Source organism: Phaethon aethereus, assembly GCF_964289735.1.
Source record: "Phaethon aethereus genome assembly, chromosome: 26".
Taxonomy (NCBI): Eukaryota; Metazoa; Chordata; class Aves; order Phaethontiformes; family Phaethontidae; genus Phaethon; species Phaethon aethereus.
In genome coordinates, this window is record NC_138602.1 from 4,526,861 (window position 1) to 4,546,207 (window position 19,347).

Below are 19,347 nucleotides of genomic sequence, written 5' to 3' on the forward strand. Positions count from 1 at the left end.
GAGCGTCCTTTTAAAGTCAGTATGTTCCCCATAGGGCGCCTGCTTGCCTTTCATCGTGTGGGCTTAGCGGTTCTGACAGGGTAATTGGAATTATTCCGTAGGAAAAGATTTTGAATAGGCCTCCTACTTACGTGAGAAAGTGGTGTTCTTCCCCTTAACGGATGGAATCACGTGGACAGCTGTCCGTATGGCACTGTGTATCTGTCCCCTCCATCAGACACGAGCTGGAGAAGGTTAGTAGCGCAGTCGTATGTGTGTGTGAGTATTTGGGCTGCGTTCTCTGATCCTACAGGAATTTCATACTACCTGCAACAAAGGCCTTTGTTGTTCCCCACAGCAGCTGGTCATCTGAATTGCCGTGATTTCCTGAGTTTAGAAATTGATTTTTTTTTTTTTATTTTCTTCCGTTAACGCTGATTCTTTTAGATCACTTGCTTTTAAACTTAAAGTGTGCCAGCTGACGTGATCTATTTAAGGGTAAATCTTGCCAGGCATACCCCAAAACTGTTGAGTTGTAAGAGACTGGGATGTTTCTCGCTGCGCAGAAGCTGGGCTAGTCTGCCCTCGCAAGCGTTCGAGCGGAAAGGAGCGCCGAGTTGCCTGTTCCTACCGCTCGTGCTCCTGACCTTGGAGGTGCCGAGTTGCCTCGGTGGTGGCCCGCATGCGCAAGCGAAGGACGGTTCATCGTGAGGGATGTGTTGACCGTGGAGGTTCCACAACATCCTTGCATCCTGAACCAGGCATTTTCCCTCCCTATGGAACAGGGATCGCAGAATCACAGAATCTCTAAGGTTGGAAAGGACCTTCAAGATCATCAAGTCCAACCATTAATCCAGCGCCACCATGTCCCCTAAACCATGTCCTGAAGCGCCACATCCACACGTTTTTTAAACACTTCCAGAGATGGCGACTCCACCACCTCCCTTTCTTTTCAAAGACTAGTATAACCAAAGTATGTATAAGCAGCTTTCCACTTAAAAATTGCATTATTTGATCGTGCATAATCTTAACAAAGCGTATCAAATTTATTTTCTAACTACGGCAACCAATTTATCCTGTATTCCTCTCAATCCCATTATTGAAACAGTTGCTCTTCAAATTTGTTCTGCAAATTGATTCTTTCACAAGGTAATTGTGCCTGCTACACGCCGTATATAGGTTTTGGTTTTTTAATGCAGAGTATTCAGGTTTTACTGAGTTGGTTACATTTATCTGAGATTAAGCATTCTTTTATTTAGAGAAACTGACAATAAAAAAATATTTTTTTTGCCTTTTTCAGGACAAATTCCGATTCTGCCTTGCACCAGAGTACTATGACTCCAGCTCAGCAAGAATCCTTTTCAGGAGGGTCACAGGACATGCAGCAGAAAAGAGGTAAACAGAGAAAACCAGTAACAATATTTGTAACATTCAGAGCATTGTACTTCAGATTATATGCACGTGTGTTGGTGTCCAGCTGTTTCACAGAACCACTAAGGTTGGAAAGGACCTTCAAGATCATCGAGTCCAACCATTAATCCAGTGCCACCGTGTCCCCTAAACCGTGTCCTGAAGTGCCACATCCACGCGTTTTTTGAACACTTCCAGCACTGGTGACTCCACCACCTCCCTGGGCAGCCTGTGCCAATGCCTGACCACCCTCTCGGTGAAGAAATTTTTCCTAATATCCAATCTAAACCTCCCCTGGCACAACATTTCCTCGCGTCCTATCACTAGTTAGTTGAGAGAAGAGACCGACACCCACCTCACCACAACCCCCTTTCAGGTAGTTGTAGACACATATGCATAACACTTCATCCAGATTTAGTTGCACGGGAATTGGAACAAAGGACCACGTTTACTCTTCTGGGTACTAAAATCCAGAAAAGATTTTTACGAAGCTAAGATAGAACATTTTTCTAAACCCCATATTCTGTGATTCTAAGACCTTGCCCGATGGGGAAGAGTAATCTGGGCTTGTGGGACTCGTGGTTAGACTGCTCTCAGCGGTACTAGAGGTTTGCAGTTTGTAGTAACTCCTAGACAAGTGCAGAGATTAGAGGCATTTCATGGTCAGTGATAGAAATTTGTAAAGTAGCAAGACTTCATCTAATTTTTATTTATGGGATTGAGATCACCAGTGAACGTACCCTCAGGGGCAATGCTTACAAACAATATTCTCTGATAACATTTCTAATTACAAACTGGAGCAGCGCAGCCCTCCGGCACTAACAATTCTGGTGCCCTCTGCTGGCCCTTGATCCTGCTGTCGGTTCAAGAAATGCATTAAAAGCTCTTCAACCTCTGTAGAGAAACCTAATCCTTAAACAACCACCCAGAGATAGGTGAACGCGCAACGCTCGGATGCTTATGCGCTCTACTGCAGCTCTTCCCTATACTTCTACAGCTGTAAAACATCAAATAATGATAAAGAGTGTTGCATAAATACGGATTTATAAGCATCCGCGTGAAAGGTTTCTGTTGCTACATCTCTCTGGGCTTGCTTTTGATGTTCCTTTGTCACCTTGCTATTAGCATGATGAAACAGTTGAGTGCTTTGAACAAACAAAGGTGCTTAAGTAACAGCTATAGAGCGTTTCTCTATCCCAGGGGAGATGCTCCAGATTTTTCTCCCCTGGAATCGTCCCGTTACCCACCGGTTAGATGGAACAGGTACACACCACTTGCGCAAAACGCAAAAGGTGGGAAACTCTAGGTCTCGAGGTACGCTCTTCCTTCTAGATCGAAGCAGACTAAATGGGAGGCCAGAATTCTTTAAACTATTATTCGTTTGGGTTTTTTTAAGCTGATAATGTCTCCTTGCTAATTAAATACAATTTTAGCCTCTTCTGGTGTTCATTTTCTTAAAAATTTTCATCTCATAACAGTAGGGTGCCACTGTTTCGTATCAGTTGATAATAGGTTACTTAAGAGTTTTCACATGGTTAAACTTCCAATCTGAAAATTTCTTACAGAGAAGCTTAATATTGCAATATGGTTCCTTTTGTTCTCATTTTTTAGTGTTATTACTGACTGTCCCTGGAATGGAGGAAGCCACCTCTGAGGCAGACAAAACCCTCTCTAAGCAAGGATGGGACACTAAAAAGGTAGGAATTTCACATTTCAAAGTGTAGGGATTTTATTTTCTAAGCATATTTAGGTAAAGTAATGCTCTAAATATTGTCAACCAAAAGAAACTACTTGCAGAGATTGGAGATGAAATGCTATATTTAGCAACAAATCACCAAATGTTAGGTCAAGAAAGGCACTTTATATGATTGCGTGCCTGCACGTTTGATTATATCAGGAGAAGCTCTTTAAATTTGAGCCTTTTCGGGCCAATAAAGCAACAAAGCTAACAAATCTCTTCTAAGAGCTTCGCAGAGCTCTTGTGTAGAAGAATAGAAACGTATTAAATTAAATAAAACTTACTAATGGAAATATATCCTAAGCATTAATCTCTAGCAGTATCTTTGCCTTTAAAAATGCCTTCCTTCTATTTTAGACTGGGTCATCAAGACCTAAATCCTGTGAAGTTCCAGGAATCAAGTAAGTTTTGAGCAATTTCTTTTAAAAGAGCATTGAGATCTTTACGAATGAATGTTATATGTTGAATGTCCTCTTGCTTTTGAGTTTTCAGAAAAGTCCTTAGACAGTATAACTGCAATAGATACAAGCCAAGCCAGAACCCCTATGAGTGACCCGCTGGCTCTTAATCTCTGGTTTATCAGAAATATGAGATATAGTTCTGTATACGGCACCTTCCTTTTTTAAGGAAATTTAAGTTGAGGCGTGTCTTTTTTTTCTTTTTTTTCCCCCTTATTTAGCATCTTTCCGTCAGCTGACCAGGAAAACACTACAACGCTGATTCCTGCTGCGCATAACACGGGTGGCTCCCTGCCAGACCTGACAAACATCCATTTCCCTTCCCCTCTCCCAACGCCATTAGATCCTGAGGAATCCACATTCCCAGCCCTGAGTAGCTCCAATAGTACTGGAAATCTTGCCGCCAATCTGACTCACTTGGGCATCAGCACCGCCAGTCAGGGTAAGGTCGTAACTCAGATGTTTGTACACGTCGTCTCCGTAATATGTCGCTTGTCTTAAATTCTGGAAGTTGCACTGCTGGATATTACTGTATTGTCTGAGAGGTAATAGCGCTCCGCTGTTGATTGACGTTTTAAACAAGTTTGATCAAGCCACTTCTGTACGAAAAAGTGAGAAAGCTGTATTTAGTTATGTGACTTACAAACTGTCTTTCGTTTTCCTCGTGTTCCTGGTGCCCAAATCTGCATTTTATTTTTATTTTTATTTTTTATTTTTATTTTTATATTTTTATTTTTATTATTTTTATTTTTTATTTTTATTTTATTTTATTTTTATTTTATTTTTATTTTATTTTTTATTTTTTCTCTTCTCTCTTCTCTCTTCTCTCTTCTCTCTTCTCTCTTCTCTCTTCTCTCTTCTCTCTTCTCTCTTCTCTCTTCTCTCTTCTCTCTTCTCTCTTCTCTCTTCTCTCTTCTCTCTTCTCTCTTCTCTCTTCTCTCTTCTCTCTTCTCTCTTCTCTCTTCTCTCTTCTCTCTTCTCTCTTCTCTCTTCTCTCTTCTCTCTTCTCTCTTCTCTCTTCTCTCTTCTCTCTTCTCTCTTCTCTCTTCTCTCTTCTCTCTTCTCTCTTCTCTCTTCTCTCTTCTCTCTTCTCTCTTCTCTCTTCTCTCTTCTCTCTTCTCTCTTCTCTCTTCTCTCTTCTCTTCTTTTCTCTTCTCTTCTTTTCGTTTCTTTTCTCTTCTTTTCGTTTCTTTTCTCTTCTTTTCGTTTCTGTTCTTTTCGTTTCGTTTCTAGACTACAGGAGAGACTTAGCATCCAAAGCATGTCTCCCTTGTAATTCATTGCACTCAACCCCAACAGCACTTGTGTTACAGAATTACCTTAAGCAGGCCTTTTGTTTTCATTCCTTTAAAATGTTTGTTTCCTTCAGCATCAGGACGCTTTTGGAGAGAGAACATTGCTTGCTTCATCTGAAGCAAATTTTCTCTTTTGAGCAATCAGGAATTACGTGGAGCCTTTACGAGGTGTGCTAATCTTTGTAAGCTTGATTGCTTAAGGCTTGAAAATACCCTGAATATTTAGGCTGCGTAATATAACGGGCTTTGGGAAATAATACCAAGTGCACACCTTAATTCTCACAGCTCTCACTATTCTCCTTTGCCTTGAAATCGTTGCCTTGCTAGCGGTGTCGTGTTCGTTGCAAGTTCTTCTCGAGTGCCGTTGCTGTTTGAGCTGTTCAGCGTGGTAAGTCTGAGTTGTGTTTGTTGGGGTTTTTGGACTTTGGTAATACTGATAATTTTATTTAAAAAAACCCCCAAACAACAAACACCACGAACAAACATCACTTGCCATGCTGGCAGTTCATAATATACCGATGGCCTGATAATTCCAGGGTTAAATTTAGCTTTATAGGCAAATACCCTAAACTGGTGAGAGTTATTTTTAAAATAATTTCACTGGGTCACACTCGAATAGTTGGGAAGAGGGTCGCATTTTTTTATTGTCGCTGACGGTTGCAGTCGGTTGATTCCTAGAACAGAAATACGGCGCTGCGTCCGAAAATACAAGTATATTTTCCGTGTTAAGGCAGGATTCCCTTATCCGCCTAAAAACCCTCCCCTATATTGGGAGAAGGAAATCATTCTAACCAGGTTAACGTCGTGTTATGACTGAGCAGTAGGTAGAGAGTAGGTCAGCAGCTTTCCGCGTCCTTCGGCGAGTTTTCCGGTGGGAAAAGAGCCCGTGCAGAGTTTCAGGGATGGGCTGTCGCTCGAGCAGAGCGTGGCGGGTTGTGCCGGCAGCACCACTGTGCGTATAAAAAGAAACAAACTACTTGCAAACTACTTACGACTCGGGTCGCTAAATTTTTTGCCGTACCCATAATTAGCAAAGTAAACGGTATAACACCAAACCGGTGAGTGTATAATTGCTTTGAGAACACTTCCTTATCTATCAAAGGCGTAAATTAGAAAGATGTACTCATGGATGATTTTCCTGCTTCTCGCTGAAGACTATCCCGTAGTTTAACCGTTGGCGTAGTCAGTGTTTGGTGCTTTTTTTCACTGATTTTTTTTTTCCCTGAGCCTTCCTTGCCTCTCTTCAGCCTCGAGCTCTAGCAGAAAACATAAATGCCCTTCAGCCTTCTGCAGGAGCAAAGGCACGTCCTCAGCAGCCCCAGGAAAAGGTTGGGAAGCAAACACCTGCCAGGTTACAAAGAACTACCAGCGATTTACGGCTCCACATCCGTGCGGTTCGGTTTGTCGGTTCGCTGACGCGTTCCGTGAGACGGCGTCGGTTTTGAAAACGTGGCGGGGGGAAGCCAGGCAGTCCGAATCCGCGCCGTTCGAGCCGGTTTGCCTTCTGGCTCCTTGGCAGCCCGGGCTTCCTGGCTCCCTGGCAGCCTGCCTGCAAGCCGCGTTTGCCAAGTGCCTCGGAGCTCGCAGGCTCTTGTGAATTCCTCCTTTCTGGCGGCTCGAGACGAACAGCTCACGGGCTGGCTTGTCCTGAAATCACTTTTCCAGGGTGCCTCGGTTCCTCTAGGGTGAGGCAGAAAATAAGGGAGGTCCTCAAAACGTCCAGATTTTTGTCCTGAATTTGAACAAAATCAGTGCTTGAGTTGTTTCTCCCTACCCTCTGCTGAGTGGTGGCTCTTTGGGGCGCGAAGGATGTTTCCTGCCTTCCTGTGTGCCGTGAAAAATGGAGCGCTTCCTGTGCACCCAGCTCTTCTTCTGCGTTTTCCATTAAATAGGCGTTTGCTTTTATAATACCTCAAGTGCCCGCTGATCGGTCTGGTTCTGTGATCTGTTCCCTTCTTCCTGAAGCCTGAGCCCGTGCGGATAGAGCAGAACGTGCTTGCCCTGGTTCCGCGCCCGCAGCCCGGGAGGCGTGCGAGAACGAGACCTGCGGTTTCTGCAAACCGCTGAAGCGGCTCCGCCTGTTCCAGTTTCAAGTCGGTATCCGTGCGTGAACCTGAGCAACCTGGTTTTGGTCCAGGATAAACCGCAGGGATCTTCCTCTCTTCCTGATGCTCTTCAGCCCGACAATTAATTGCAAATTAGCGCACGAGTTGCAGCCCGATTGGCCGAGGCGCGTTCAGCACTTTGCATTAAGTGGATGTCCGCTTGGGCCATCCTTTTTTCGTGGTTTAGGTAGTCGCCTCCATACCAGGATGGATAAACCGTTGCTCTGTTCCCGTTTAAGCGGGTTTGTTCCTTCCTGGCAGGAATGACGCCGCCGCCAGCCCCTTCGCAGCCGCACCGTCAGCCGGCCGTCAGCCCTCTCTCGTTGAGCGCGGACTCCAGGCGACCGCAGTCGCAGCAAATGTCTCCTACGCTTTCCCCTTTGTCACCAATTACTCAGGTAGGAGCTTACTTGGAGAATTATTACATTTTTTTGATCACAGATGAATTGTTCTGCTCTACCTAGGGAGAAGCTGGCAGTAGCTTCGCCTCTCTTGTTCTCTAATTTTCTTCTTTAAATGTGTTCGTTAATTCAGAGCCTTAAAAAGGGAGAGGCTTGTAGAGGACACAGATTTTACCTTTGCTTTTCTAGAGCCGTGGTAAAAAAACATCTATTAGGACACTTTTCTGTAACGGTATTGTCCCAAAGTTAGTTGCGAAGTTTGAAAGACATTTCTATAATTCCTGAGAAAAGCTCAATTAGCTTTTTAAATTGATTTCCTAAGTGTGACTCTGTGACATTATCCATTTCTGACCTTCAACTGGGCTTTTAGAGTATTTGTTTATTGTATGCTGGAGGTGATAGGAAGTGTCCTGAAACATGCTCTTGACTGGTTCTGAACCGTTAGGTAGCGTTTTTTAAACGCGAGATGAGATTGACTTAGTACAGTTCTCTTAGCGTCAAGCTCGATGCGCGTGAAAATGAAGGGGAATTACCTGCCAGCGTGGATGATTTTGATTCTTCTTTTTAAGGCCGTGACTATGGATGCATTGTCTCTGGAGCAGCAGCTTCCCCCATATCCATTTTTTACCCGGACAACTTCCCAGCAACAGCAGCAAACCCAGGTGGCAAGTACCCTGCCTCAGAATACTCCTTTAATGCAGACCTCTGGTTTACAGCGAGGAACACCGCTCCCCCCGCTCTCCGTCACGGTACCTTCTACCATCCCGCAGTCACCTCCGGGCAGCCAGACCCAGCCGTCAATGGGCATAGACATCAACTCGGTAAGCTTGGGCGCAGCTCTAAATGTCAGAGCCCGCGTTCGGAAAACCTGGTAGCGTGCAGCGTGGTCTCGGAGTTCAAGCTGGACAGCCCTAGTAAAAAGTACACTTTTAGGTAGAGCCTTAATTAGGTTTAGAATGGTTTTGATTGAATCCACATTTAAATGTTTTATAGAGGAAAATTAGGTTTTAATGTGCGCTTAGGGTGGCCGTATTGCAGTAAAACGGTGTCCTTTGCGACTCCTGTGTTTGGTTAGACCAGCTTAAATACATCAGCATTTATTTCATGCCTTGCTGCTGTCATTGCAGTGCATCGATAGGTTTTCAGGCTGTTAAATGTAATGCAACACATTGTAAGTCACAAAGTGTGCTGCAGACTGGAGCAGTTAACAGAAATTTGATAAAGAAACCTCCTAACAAGCATTTTCCAGAAGGTACTTGCGACAATTCCTGTGTTTAGAACCCGTTCATTTTAAGGAATACTAGGGCATATATTATTATCTTCAAAAATTGGATTTGTGGCTGCTTTCAGGTCCCCGGGAGAAATGGAGTGTATACTTACCTACAGCGATGATTTGTGGACAGATTTCTTTCCTTGTTTTACCATGGTCTGTCATGAAATGTTCTGTTTGTCTCCGCATATGAAAATGCAAAATGCAGAGCAAGGTCAGGGTTACAGGCTAGCCAGGGAAGAATTTCACAGCTCGTCCTCCGCTCGTGCTACCCTGCTGTGTAGGATCTCCGTTGTCCCACCCGTTGTGTCCTCCCGGCAGTGTCGTAGTGACGGTAATCGCTTTGAGAATGAGAAATCATTCTCTGTTGATCTAGCACTTGATCCTGGATTTCATTTATGGGTGAAATTTTTAACAGTTCGTGCTGGTAAGTCCTTCTTGAAAGAAGCTGCTTCCCTTTCAGGATTGGAAGGGGAAGAGGAAGGACAAATCCAGCAGTGGAAAGGATACCGACCCACTCAAACTGTGTCCCCGTGTTTTGATGCTAATACTCGTGTAGCTACCAGTACAGACGATTCTGATTTTCATTCTTTGCTTTCCGTGTTGCTTTCCTCATCCTAAACTTCTTTATGACCTTAACTTTAAGGGTGCTGTGTCTACCTTTTAAAGCAACTGAAATGATAAATAAACAAACTTAAATTTAAATCTAGTTTATCAAAAAGGCACTTTGAGCTGTGTTGCGGTCTCACTGACAACTTTTATGCGGTTTTTGTAAAGCGGTATTGAAATTAATTTTGCTGTAGCTTGGATGTCCGCTTAAAGTGCCTAAGTAGCAATGCGTAGCAAAAAGGGTTAAGACCTATTTTCTTGAGATTTACAGGATTTGGTGTCAGAAAGCATTGGTAGTACAGCGTTCTCCCACACTGCAAAGCTATATGGTTAAATTACTCCTTTGTGTAGAACTGCTGGATTGCAGGTTTTCCTCAATCATCTGTTAATTTTTAAAGGGAGTATAATGAGAAGAGCTGTACTTACTATTTATGTTAATTAGCGCACCATTCAATTTAAATGCCATTAAGATCATCAGTTTGTTCACATCTAGTGTTTGTCACGACGGAAAAAAGGTAAAACTTCGGAAATGTGTTCTCAGGACGACTGAGAACAATGTAAATATAACTAACATAAACCTGCAAAACGTAGTGTGAATTCTCAGACAGCGTCTGTTCCATGTCCTGGGGTAAAATGCAGCTTTGAGAAGGATTTCAGTCTGCACAGTTATGCACTTCGATCTTGATAACACACCCGGGCTGTTTAAGACGAGGCAGAGCCACAGCTCTGGATTTCCAGAGCAGTGTAAACACAGGTTAAGAATGTGTGGGCATGGCAGTTGAATTGAAGAATAAATTACATTATTTTTTTTAGTTATTCCCAGCTTTCAATACTTCTTTTCCCTAAATCGTTGCCTGACCAGATTTTTTTTTTTTTTTTTAATTGAACGTAACTGAGAACAGTGAGAAAATACTTCAGCCCATTTGCTTGTACAGCAGCGCTGCCCCGCTCGCAGCCGTTCAGTCAGACGAGACCGTGCCACGCCGATACCGTAACTCTCCTTTTTGCGGCATTGTTCACAGTAACCGTGTCTCCGTACGCGGCCAAGAGTTGAAGAGGATGGTTTCTCCCCGCGTCCTCGAGCTGTGTACACCAGAAGTTTACAATTTGCCAACCTTCCATCAATCCCATGGTCTTTAATTCTGTGTTGTTCTGTAGGCTTCACTCCAGCAGTACCGCAGTAATGCTGGATCCCCAGCCAACCAGTCTCCCACCTCTCCTGTCTCCAATCAAGGCTTCTCTCCTGGCAGCTCCCCTCAAGTAAGGGACTCTGTGCTTCCACAGGCCTCGCTTCTTGTGTTTGTTTTTAGCTGAGTCTCCATTACTGACCCATGGTTGTCTCACTGTAATTGTACGTGCCTCATGCATTACTGGTGTCTCATCTCATTTGCAGTTTCATTCAGTTCCAGAGTTTTTCAATAGCTGGTGAATTGCCTTTTTGTTGATCAAAGCTACTGTTGGAACGATATTTCCACTCGGTTATTTCTTTGGGGCGTACCGTGGACGGAACCTCCGGGTAGACCCCTTTCGATGAGCAATATCGCGTAGGAGCCGCCGGCTCGAGTCGGGAGGGCAGGAAACTCAAGTGCCTCCTGCAGCAGGGCAACTCCTGCGGCACTAAATATCCCTCGTGTGGCCAAATGCATTTACAGCAGGACCTTTTTTTTTTTTTACGCGGGAACCTTTTTTTTCTCCAGCAAACACTGGAGAAAACGCTTTTAAAATTAGCGGCTGTATCTGGTGGCTTGCAAGTAATGGGTTAGGAAACAGGCTTCCGTGCACGCTTGCTGGTTTTCCTTCCTGTATGTACACGCTCATACATCCACATGTCCTATATGCAAGTCGTAGCTTGGTGTGTGTGTAATCTATGAAGGGGAATTTTTATCTGCCAGCAGCCAGGCAGCTTTTTGGGGTGCCCCTACTGTAAGGGAGTGAGTGCATTTTCAGTACGGAGATAATCCGATGCTGCTAAAATAGCTCCGTACGGCTGCCCTTTCCCTAAATCCCACCTGTAGAAACGAGGTGCAGGAAGTTCTTGCAGAGCATCACAGCAGAGGCTGAAAATACGTTTTCTGTTTCATCATTTAACGTTTAAGGCTGTAAGGAGGATCCTATCTAAATAAGTGCTGCCCGGTCATGGTTCCAAAGCAGAAGCTTCATCTCTCCTTGCCGTTAGCCAGGGACAGGTCACTCGCTGGTAAGCTCAGTCGTAGATCGAGTGTCAGGACTGTCTGGATTTTCTTAACCCTTGCTTAACTGCTTCTTAACTTCTCTCTCTTCTGCCTGCTTCTGCCAGTTCTGTGTTCTGTGTGTGGCTCAGAACAAGCAAACTCACTCCTCCAGGCTGTCACGTAGAGCAAAGCTCTTGCCAGTCTTGCTGCAGATTCTCAGGTCCAGCTCTCATTTGGGCCGCGCAGCCGATTTTTGATTTTTGCGTTGATTTTCTTTCCCCCTTGACTTCTCATTAACTCCGTCGTGCTTTGGTCCACAGAATTGTTGCCGCTGGTCAATCCAAAGTACTGGAGTGCAGCAAGCGCTCCCCAGTGGAGTACACATAATATTTTGACTATAATTTCTCCTGCTGGGCTTGTTTTATCCTGTAAACTCTTGCTTAGGTTTTGCTATTTTCAAGTGGGACACCATCATTCTGCACGAAAGAGGGTTTATTAATACTGCTTATATTGGCCTCTTAAAAATACCCACACAGTTCTTTTATTTTTGCTAAATTAAAAACGAGACAGCTTTCCTGCCTCCATCAGTGAACCAAAAGCTAGAAGTGGCGAGCGAGCTATCTGTGGTGGCGGCTGCAAAGATGAAGCGTGGAGAGAAGCAATGGGGGAAGAAAAAAACCAGTTCAGAAGGAAAATTTAGGTTGGTTGTGATTATGGAGGCAGCTCCCGAATAGCAGGATCCATTAGACTGTAGAGTAATCTGCCAAGAGGAAAGGCAGATTGGTTCCAACAGCGGAACATGCCCATTGTGGAACAGTCTGGCGCTGGCTGACAAGCGTGGAATAAAGTAAGTGTGACCGGGTAGGCGTCCTCCACTTGCTCCTGTTTCTCTGATTAATTTTAGGTGAAATTGTTCTGCAGAGTATCAGTATGATGAGTGACGTGCTCTCAAAATAGAAATCTGCGCTTTGATTTTTATCACGTACGGTTCATTCACCAGAAGTTCTTTTTCATCTTTCCCCATCTCCAAATCTATTTGCTCTTGTGTTTTAGATGTGTGGTTGTTATATGAAGGATTCCTGTTCAAACACGAATTGAAAAGCTCTGCTTGTAGTCCTCAGCTTTGTGTTTGCATGGCTTTTCATTGACGATGGCTTGTTTATTACTACTTTGCTTTTCTCCTCTAACACCTGGCATACTGTTCCAATTAGATAGAAATCTGCTTTTTTTAGTAGAATGGCTGTATACTGGATAATATGGTATGTATTTTAGATGAATAATTTAAGCCAGGGGTTTTGTGGTTCGGGTTTGTTTTTTTCTTCTTGCAGTCACCACATCATTAACCCAAGAAGATGCACTGTTGACAAAACAGACCTCATCTAGTGTTTCTGGAGGAGATGGCATTAGCAAGATGTTTTTCACAGAGTTGTCGATAAATTAATTCTAGGATTCTGAAGTGTTGAAGTAATGACATTTCCAGTTGATTTCCTTTGGGAGTGTCAGTGCTTACAGATGTAATAACCGGTATCCTTCAGAGCTGAGGAGTAAATACGGGCTCGTACGTTTTGTTAGGAGTTACTAACGTAGACTTGCACAAATAGATTCTGGTCTCCTGTTTATTATTTTTCTTTTTAGGATGGGAACAACGCTTAGTGGAACGCAAAGATTTTAGTTGTTGCCCTACTTCTGAAAAGCTCCTGTAAAAATGAAATGTTGGAAGTTAAAGGAAAAAAATACCTCAATTCTCTTTGGAGCTCTTGAATAGCACTTGTATTTCTAGTGCTGGGCCAGACTGGCTTTGATTCACGTCGAGTATGTGACGTCCTGAGGCGCAAGTTTTCCGTTAGAAATTGTTAATAGAACATCACCCAGTTCTGAAGCTGCGCCTGCCACTTGCGACGGGAATGGTTTTCGTGTAATGGAGTTAAGCTTGGCTGATCCTGATCTGCTTGCTTGTGTTAGCTCCACTCTCTGACTCCATTTTTCTTTTTGAGAAGAAAGTAACACCTGTAGCAGGTTGAGTAATGTGGAGTTTGAGTAGCTCATCAAAGTGTGACTGGGCAGCAAGTAAGATATCAGTGGTTTAAAGAAAAGCCTGGGGTTTTTTTATTTAAGTAGTGCTTTGCTTTTTCTCTGATCAGGTGCAAGTGGCTCTTGCTTGCGACGTTTGAGGACTTCCTCGTAGCTCTGTCTTTCGCAAGGGATAGAGCAGCCACCGTATTTTTGAGGACCAGATGATAAACTGGAAGCCTGGTTCCAGTTACGACCATTTTCCATTTTTACCTGCTTGTAAGGAGGGCATTGAGTAGGGTGTGAGGCTGCAAAATGTCATTATTGTTCTGTGGCCATTGCTGTGACGGACCACAGACGCCCGGGAAAGCGAATCAAAACCTTACCTTTGTCTGTAAAACCCTTTTCCTGGCTCAGGCTCCATTTAATCAGTCTTGAGGATGAGCTGGCTTCGTTGCGTTAAACCGCTGACTGAGAAGTCACCGTTACGTTCTTCTCTGACAAAGCTTTGGAGGCGGTTGTCTCCTGCCTCCCCTGAGCCTGCCGGCATCGTACTTCAGATGCAGCACCGTGGAGGTCCCCGAGGTTGGTGTTTCCAGGTGTTGTGACGTGACCCAGCAGCACTCTTCTGCAGCAGATTTCTCTCTCCTCCGCGTGCGTTCGAGCCGTACCCGCGCCCTCGCGTGCAGCCGGCGCACGAGTGCTTCGCGGTGACGCTCGGAGCGGTTCTTGGATCGAGCAGGAGCTGCTCAGCAAGGAGTTTTGTAGCATGCGCAGCACGTGCCGAACTTTCAGCCGCCTTCCCCCACGGAGCCTTGTTCTCAGGCGGCAGATTCCTCCCTTGAGGCCACATTTATCCAAAAGCGTCCATATAATATGATAGTCAAGGATTCTGGCTGAAGGTGGGAAGGTTTTTGTTTGCTTTAAAAAGAATATGTTGTTGCTTCTTTCCTGGTAGTCCCTTCTGAGGGAGCTTGTGGGCAATTTAGTTTTGGGGTTTTTTTAATACAAGGCTTCCATTCTTTTCCTTGCATGCAACCTGCAAATAAGCTGTGCTCCTACTGATGTAGGAGGGAGAATGTTTAAATTGTGATGTTTGCTGAAATTTTTCCGTTCGCTGCTGTGGACGTCAATCCCGTGGTTTTTTGAGTGTCTTGATCTTTGGCTGCGTTCAGTGCTTTTAGCTATGGTGGCTGGTGCAACTCTTCTGATGTTTCCTAAGCTTTCGCTTAATTTCGTACGCTGCTTAGGTTTTTAAGGAGAAAATTCGTAGCCTTCCTCTCTCAACATGTAGATAAACCAGCTGGAAAATGCCATGCAAGGTCTTGAATTTTTTTTTTTCCCCCGAGATTGATACAAGCTCTCCACGCGGATTGTCTTTCGTAGACGCTCTCTTTGTCAGTAGCTGGGTTTTTTTCGACTGGAGTATCAGAATTTGTGACAGTTTTAAATAAGTGGTTTGGGATTTCTTTTATATCTGGCCATTCTTTGGGACAGTGCTGAATAGTATTAAAACCTCAAATTCTTGGTCACCTTTAGAATAACTGATAAACGCTTGTCGTGCTAGAGGGGACGGTAAAATTAGCAAGGCTGAGGAATTCCTCCTGAGATTTTTGCCTTCACGCTGCTGCTAACATGCTTTACCAGGCTTTCTCGTTAACTTTTCTGATCTGCAGCTAAAGTAAAACGACTTTAAAACGTCAGTTTTGTTTTGCCACGTCCTTCTCTCGGCGACGCTGGCCGTCCCGCGGGCTGGAGGTTGCAGAGACGGCGAGCCGGTCGCTGCCTGCGCGCTGGTGATGGGCTTTGCGTTGCGCTTCGTTTCAACGTGCGCTTTAATTCTCCGTGGGGTTTGTCTTTCACCGAAACAAAAAGGTCACCGAAAAAGCTGGAGGTCGCGGAGCGATCCTTATCTCTCGTGTTACCTGGCGCGCTCGTCTGTTTTCATAAATCAGAAGTTTTCCGTGTTGTCTGTCCTCCGTGAGGCAGTTTGTTTGGTTCGACTGTGTTTTTGTGCGCGCCGAAAGGCAGCGCGATGCGGAGGGGGTTGTGTCCTGGAGGGCGACGCTGAATGTTGTACCGGTGGTTAGTGGTTGTTAATCGCCCAGGGCACCGCTAACTAACTTGGAGAAGAATCGGTTGGAAGGCTGGAGTCCCTCGCACACCGTGGGTACGTCTGTCTGTGAGATCTTTGCACCATAAAGACTCTGTTTTGTTTTCAGCATTCTTCCATTCTGGGGAGTGTATTTGGTGACTCCTATTATGATCAGCAGATGACAGCTAGGCAGGCTAATGCCCTATCCCATCAGGTGAGCAAATTCATCTCCGATTTTCAGTTATATTTCGGCCGCTTTCAGCTTAAAATAAATATAGATCAACTTCTGATTATTTTACGTGGGATCACATTTTGTCCATACAGTTTCACTTCTGTTGAATTTTGAGTTTGCGATGCTCAGGGGTTTCTTTTCTTCTGGGTTTTTTGTTTGTTTGTTTGTTTTCCCCCCACTCTTCCTTCCCCTTCCTCCCTCTTAGCCATTGTAGCAGATGCTTTTAAAGGTATTCTGCCAAGTTTATCGGATTAAAAATAACGAAAATAAATGTTTAATAAACCCCACATCTCTGGCTGTAGTTGCGTTTGGGAAGGATTCACTTGGTAACCGTATTTACTCCTGAATTTGGCAAGCAACTCGTGCATGGGACCAAAACCTAGCAAGCAGACCCATGCCTGCGTTCGTGGCCAGCCAGCGCGTCGATTCGTTCCGCTGAGAAACGCGCGCTGGTAGCAGGAAAAAACGAGAGAGCTCATCTGCTCTGATGGGCAGAGACTCGAGTTAGTAGCATGAATTATGGGGTTTTTTTTACTTTGTTTTAAAGCTACCTTTTCTTCTGTTTTTACAATACCAAAAGCAACGATTTTATTTTTGCATCAACCCTCTCCTCGTTCCCCCGCGCTCTGAATTTGGCAGTAAACTATTCTGGAAAGTTAAGTGAAAATAGACTATATTTTGATCGACGAAACCTAAAGATGAATTTGTTTGCCTGTCTCTTTCAACATTACTTCCCGTCCTTGAGCTTTGTAAGTTGTTTTGCTGTATTTCCTGATGGTCAGAAGTAATAATTCCTTTGTGCCTTGGTCTTCAGCTCGAACAGTTTAATATGATAGAAAACGCCATTAGTTCCAACAGCCTGTACAGCCCCTGTTCCACCCTTAACTACTCCCAGGCAGCCATGATGGGACTCACCGGCAGCCACGGCAGCTTGCAGGACTCACAGCAGCTGAATTACTCCAGCCACGGAAACATCCCCAACATCATTCTTACAGGTAAGAAAAGCCCAGACTTAACCGCCGAGTGCCGCCGTCCCGCTGCCCGTCTTTCTCTTCGTTGTGCGACGCTACGAGTGAGCCAGGAAAGGGACAGGGCGTTGTTGCCTTTGAAGGTTTTCTTTCACCTTGTGTGAATGTTCGTGTGTCCGGTCTGGCGTATTCCCGGGGGAGCCTGGCGGCTCTCGTCTAATCCCAGCAGACGGGTAGAACCGCGATGGCAGCGCTAATTCTCTTACGGACTTTCCCTCCCTCTTGAGCTTGCCGGACCCTGCGTCGCGGCGAGGGAGAAGCGGTGAAAGCCGAGCTCCTTCCTCTGCCGACAAAGGATTTTTTTAGTGTCGCATATGGTAGCGAATCTGGTCACGGTTGGACGTTTGGAAACAATTTCTGCGCAGGCTGCTGAGAAAACTGTCGTTCAGTCCATATTTCAGCCAAGGACTCGTGCTGATTAGTCACGTAAATTAAGGTTATTGGCCCTAAACCTAAGGGAGAGTAAAGAGACTCAAGGGACACCACTTTGCGGCTCCCAAATATACGTATATGAGTTTTGCTTTGCGTCAGGCCATTACGGCGCTTTTGAGATGCTCTGACAAACCCGTAGTGACATGAGGATAGATGTTTCTTATCTGAACTTCAGCCTTAGTCCAATATATTATTCCAGAATTTTTGCAAGCTGTTTTATGGCTCCTCTGCCTGGAGAATATGTATTTGCTAAGTCTTACCGACACTTTTCCCTTCCTCTTCCCTGCAGTGACAGGAGAATCTCCCCCCAGCTTATCAAAAGAACTGACCAGCTCTTTGGCAGGAGTGGGAGACGTCAGCTTTGATACGGATTCCCAGTTCCCCCTGGATGAACTCAAAATTGACCCTTTAACCCTGGATGGACTGCACATGCTGAATGACCCAGACATGGTCCTCACCGACCCCGCCACAGAGGACACGTTCAGGATGGACCGGCTGTGAAGCGTGGACGCCGGGAGCGTGGGAGCGACGCTTGTTCCTGGAGCCCAGCCGAACTGGAGAGTCCAGTGGGTCAGTCGTGTCGGGACAGGAGCTGCCGAGCGCCGCGGCTCCGTCCCGTGCAAGTGTACAATGAGTAAAGCTTGTTCTAAGTTCTAAGCTTGCAGCGCTGCAGACCCCCGCTCCCCGTCGCGCCGTATTTCGCCCCTCATCCGCTCGTTGCCATTAATGAGTAGGAGTCTCCGTCAGCCTTTTCCTCTCCGGAGCCCCCCGCCGCCCCCGCCAAGGCTCCAGCGTTACGTCCTCAGTTTATCCTTTGCACTAGAAAGGGGCTGTTTTCGGGCAGGCGAGGAAGGTTCCGAGCCGAGGGGAAAGAGATTTTCTAACGTACCGGATCGTTGGCTGCTCTTTGAGACGGGGAGGGGGAAGCGCTGCCTGCGCCCCTTCTCCCCTCCTCGCTGATTCGAAAGCAAATCTCTGCGTTGCCTGGGGGGGGCCGCGGCGGTTTGGACTCTGCTTTGTGACAGCTGCTTCGTAGAGTGAAACGCTTCTTCCTTTCTCGATCTGCCACGTTTGCTTTTCAGGTTCGTTTCCTTGACTGTCGTCCTGCGCCCACTCACTGCCTCTTCTCATCGCCCTGAGCAAACTCGCCCGCTTGGCGGGGCGGAAAAGCAGCCCGGCAGCCCAGGGGCCTTTTGGAGCCGGCTGGTCGAAAAAGGCAACTGTAAACACTATTTTCGAAGCTTCTTTTGTAACAAAAAAAGAAAAAAAAAAAAAAAAAAGATATATATGTAATATATATATTTATATATATGTATACATATATATATAGCATTTCTGAGCACACAAAAAAGTACTATAATTCATTACTTGATTAGCACGGAGGAAGGATCAGAACATTTTAAAGCAGCTAAAAGAATATAGGAGACTAACTTGCAGAGCGTATTTCTAATTTTACTTTGTGAGAGATTCCTGGGCAACAGGAAAGGGCATTTCTGCAGCAATGCCCGGCTCAAATCACGATGACTATTTTTTATTTTTTATTCTTATTCATTACTTATTCTGTTACCATTATTTATGATCTTTTTGGGTTTTTATTTAAGTATTCGGATATTAGGAAAGTAGCTAAACTACATTCAGCCAACTGAAGCACTCTACATAATACTTGTACAGTACATCTTTCTGTGTTTTTATTCCAGAAATATATTATATATATATTATATATATAGGTATTTTTAACTAACTGGAATTTTAAACAGATGTTGAGCGGAAGTAAGGAAGCCTACGGCAAGTCTGGATGTTTTCCTTTTATACAGTCAAAATAGGGTGGCAGGAACTTAGATATTCCTTCTTATACCCCGGGGAAGAAACACCTCGCTCCACAGTGAACAGGTTGAGATTCTCTTAAATTCATAACCGGCTATTTCTGTGAGTCCTCGTTAACGTTCGGTGTAACGGGCCGGTGATGACACTTTATCGGTGGCAGATTACAAAAAAAGAAAAACCGACTCAAACCACAAACCACCCATTGACCCTGAACTGGTGGTTTCGCTTGAACGTCATGGCTGAATTTATGATGGTTCCCAGGTCTCTGCGCTTGGGACTCGTATCAAATT

At 44.9% G+C, this 19,347-nt stretch overlaps 1 protein-coding gene across 1 annotated transcript in view; it reads left to right on the forward strand.

Moving 5' to 3' along the window:
- The window catches only part of CRTC1 (CREB regulated transcription coactivator 1), a gene marked incomplete at both ends in the record, with an annotated part of 42,958 nt that extends 25,224 nt beyond the window's left edge, over nt 1-17,734 (forward strand). Inside the window, 11 exons of the mRNA XM_082010918.1 lie at nt 180-233; nt 1,280-1,374; nt 3,001-3,086; nt 3,485-3,528; nt 3,807-4,027; nt 7,247-7,383; nt 7,956-8,207; nt 10,424-10,525; nt 15,669-15,755; nt 16,588-16,768; nt 17,523-17,734. Coding sequence (XP_081867044.1) covers nt 180-233; nt 1,280-1,374; nt 3,001-3,086; nt 3,485-3,528; nt 3,807-4,027; nt 7,247-7,383; nt 7,956-8,207; nt 10,424-10,525; nt 15,669-15,755; nt 16,588-16,768; nt 17,523-17,734 — 1,471 coding nt within the window. The remainder of the gene's footprint in view (nt 1-179; nt 234-1,279; nt 1,375-3,000; nt 3,087-3,484; nt 3,529-3,806; nt 4,028-7,246; nt 7,384-7,955; nt 8,208-10,423; nt 10,526-15,668; nt 15,756-16,587; nt 16,769-17,522) is intronic.
- Nucleotides 17,735-19,347: the final 1,613 nt, after the last annotated feature.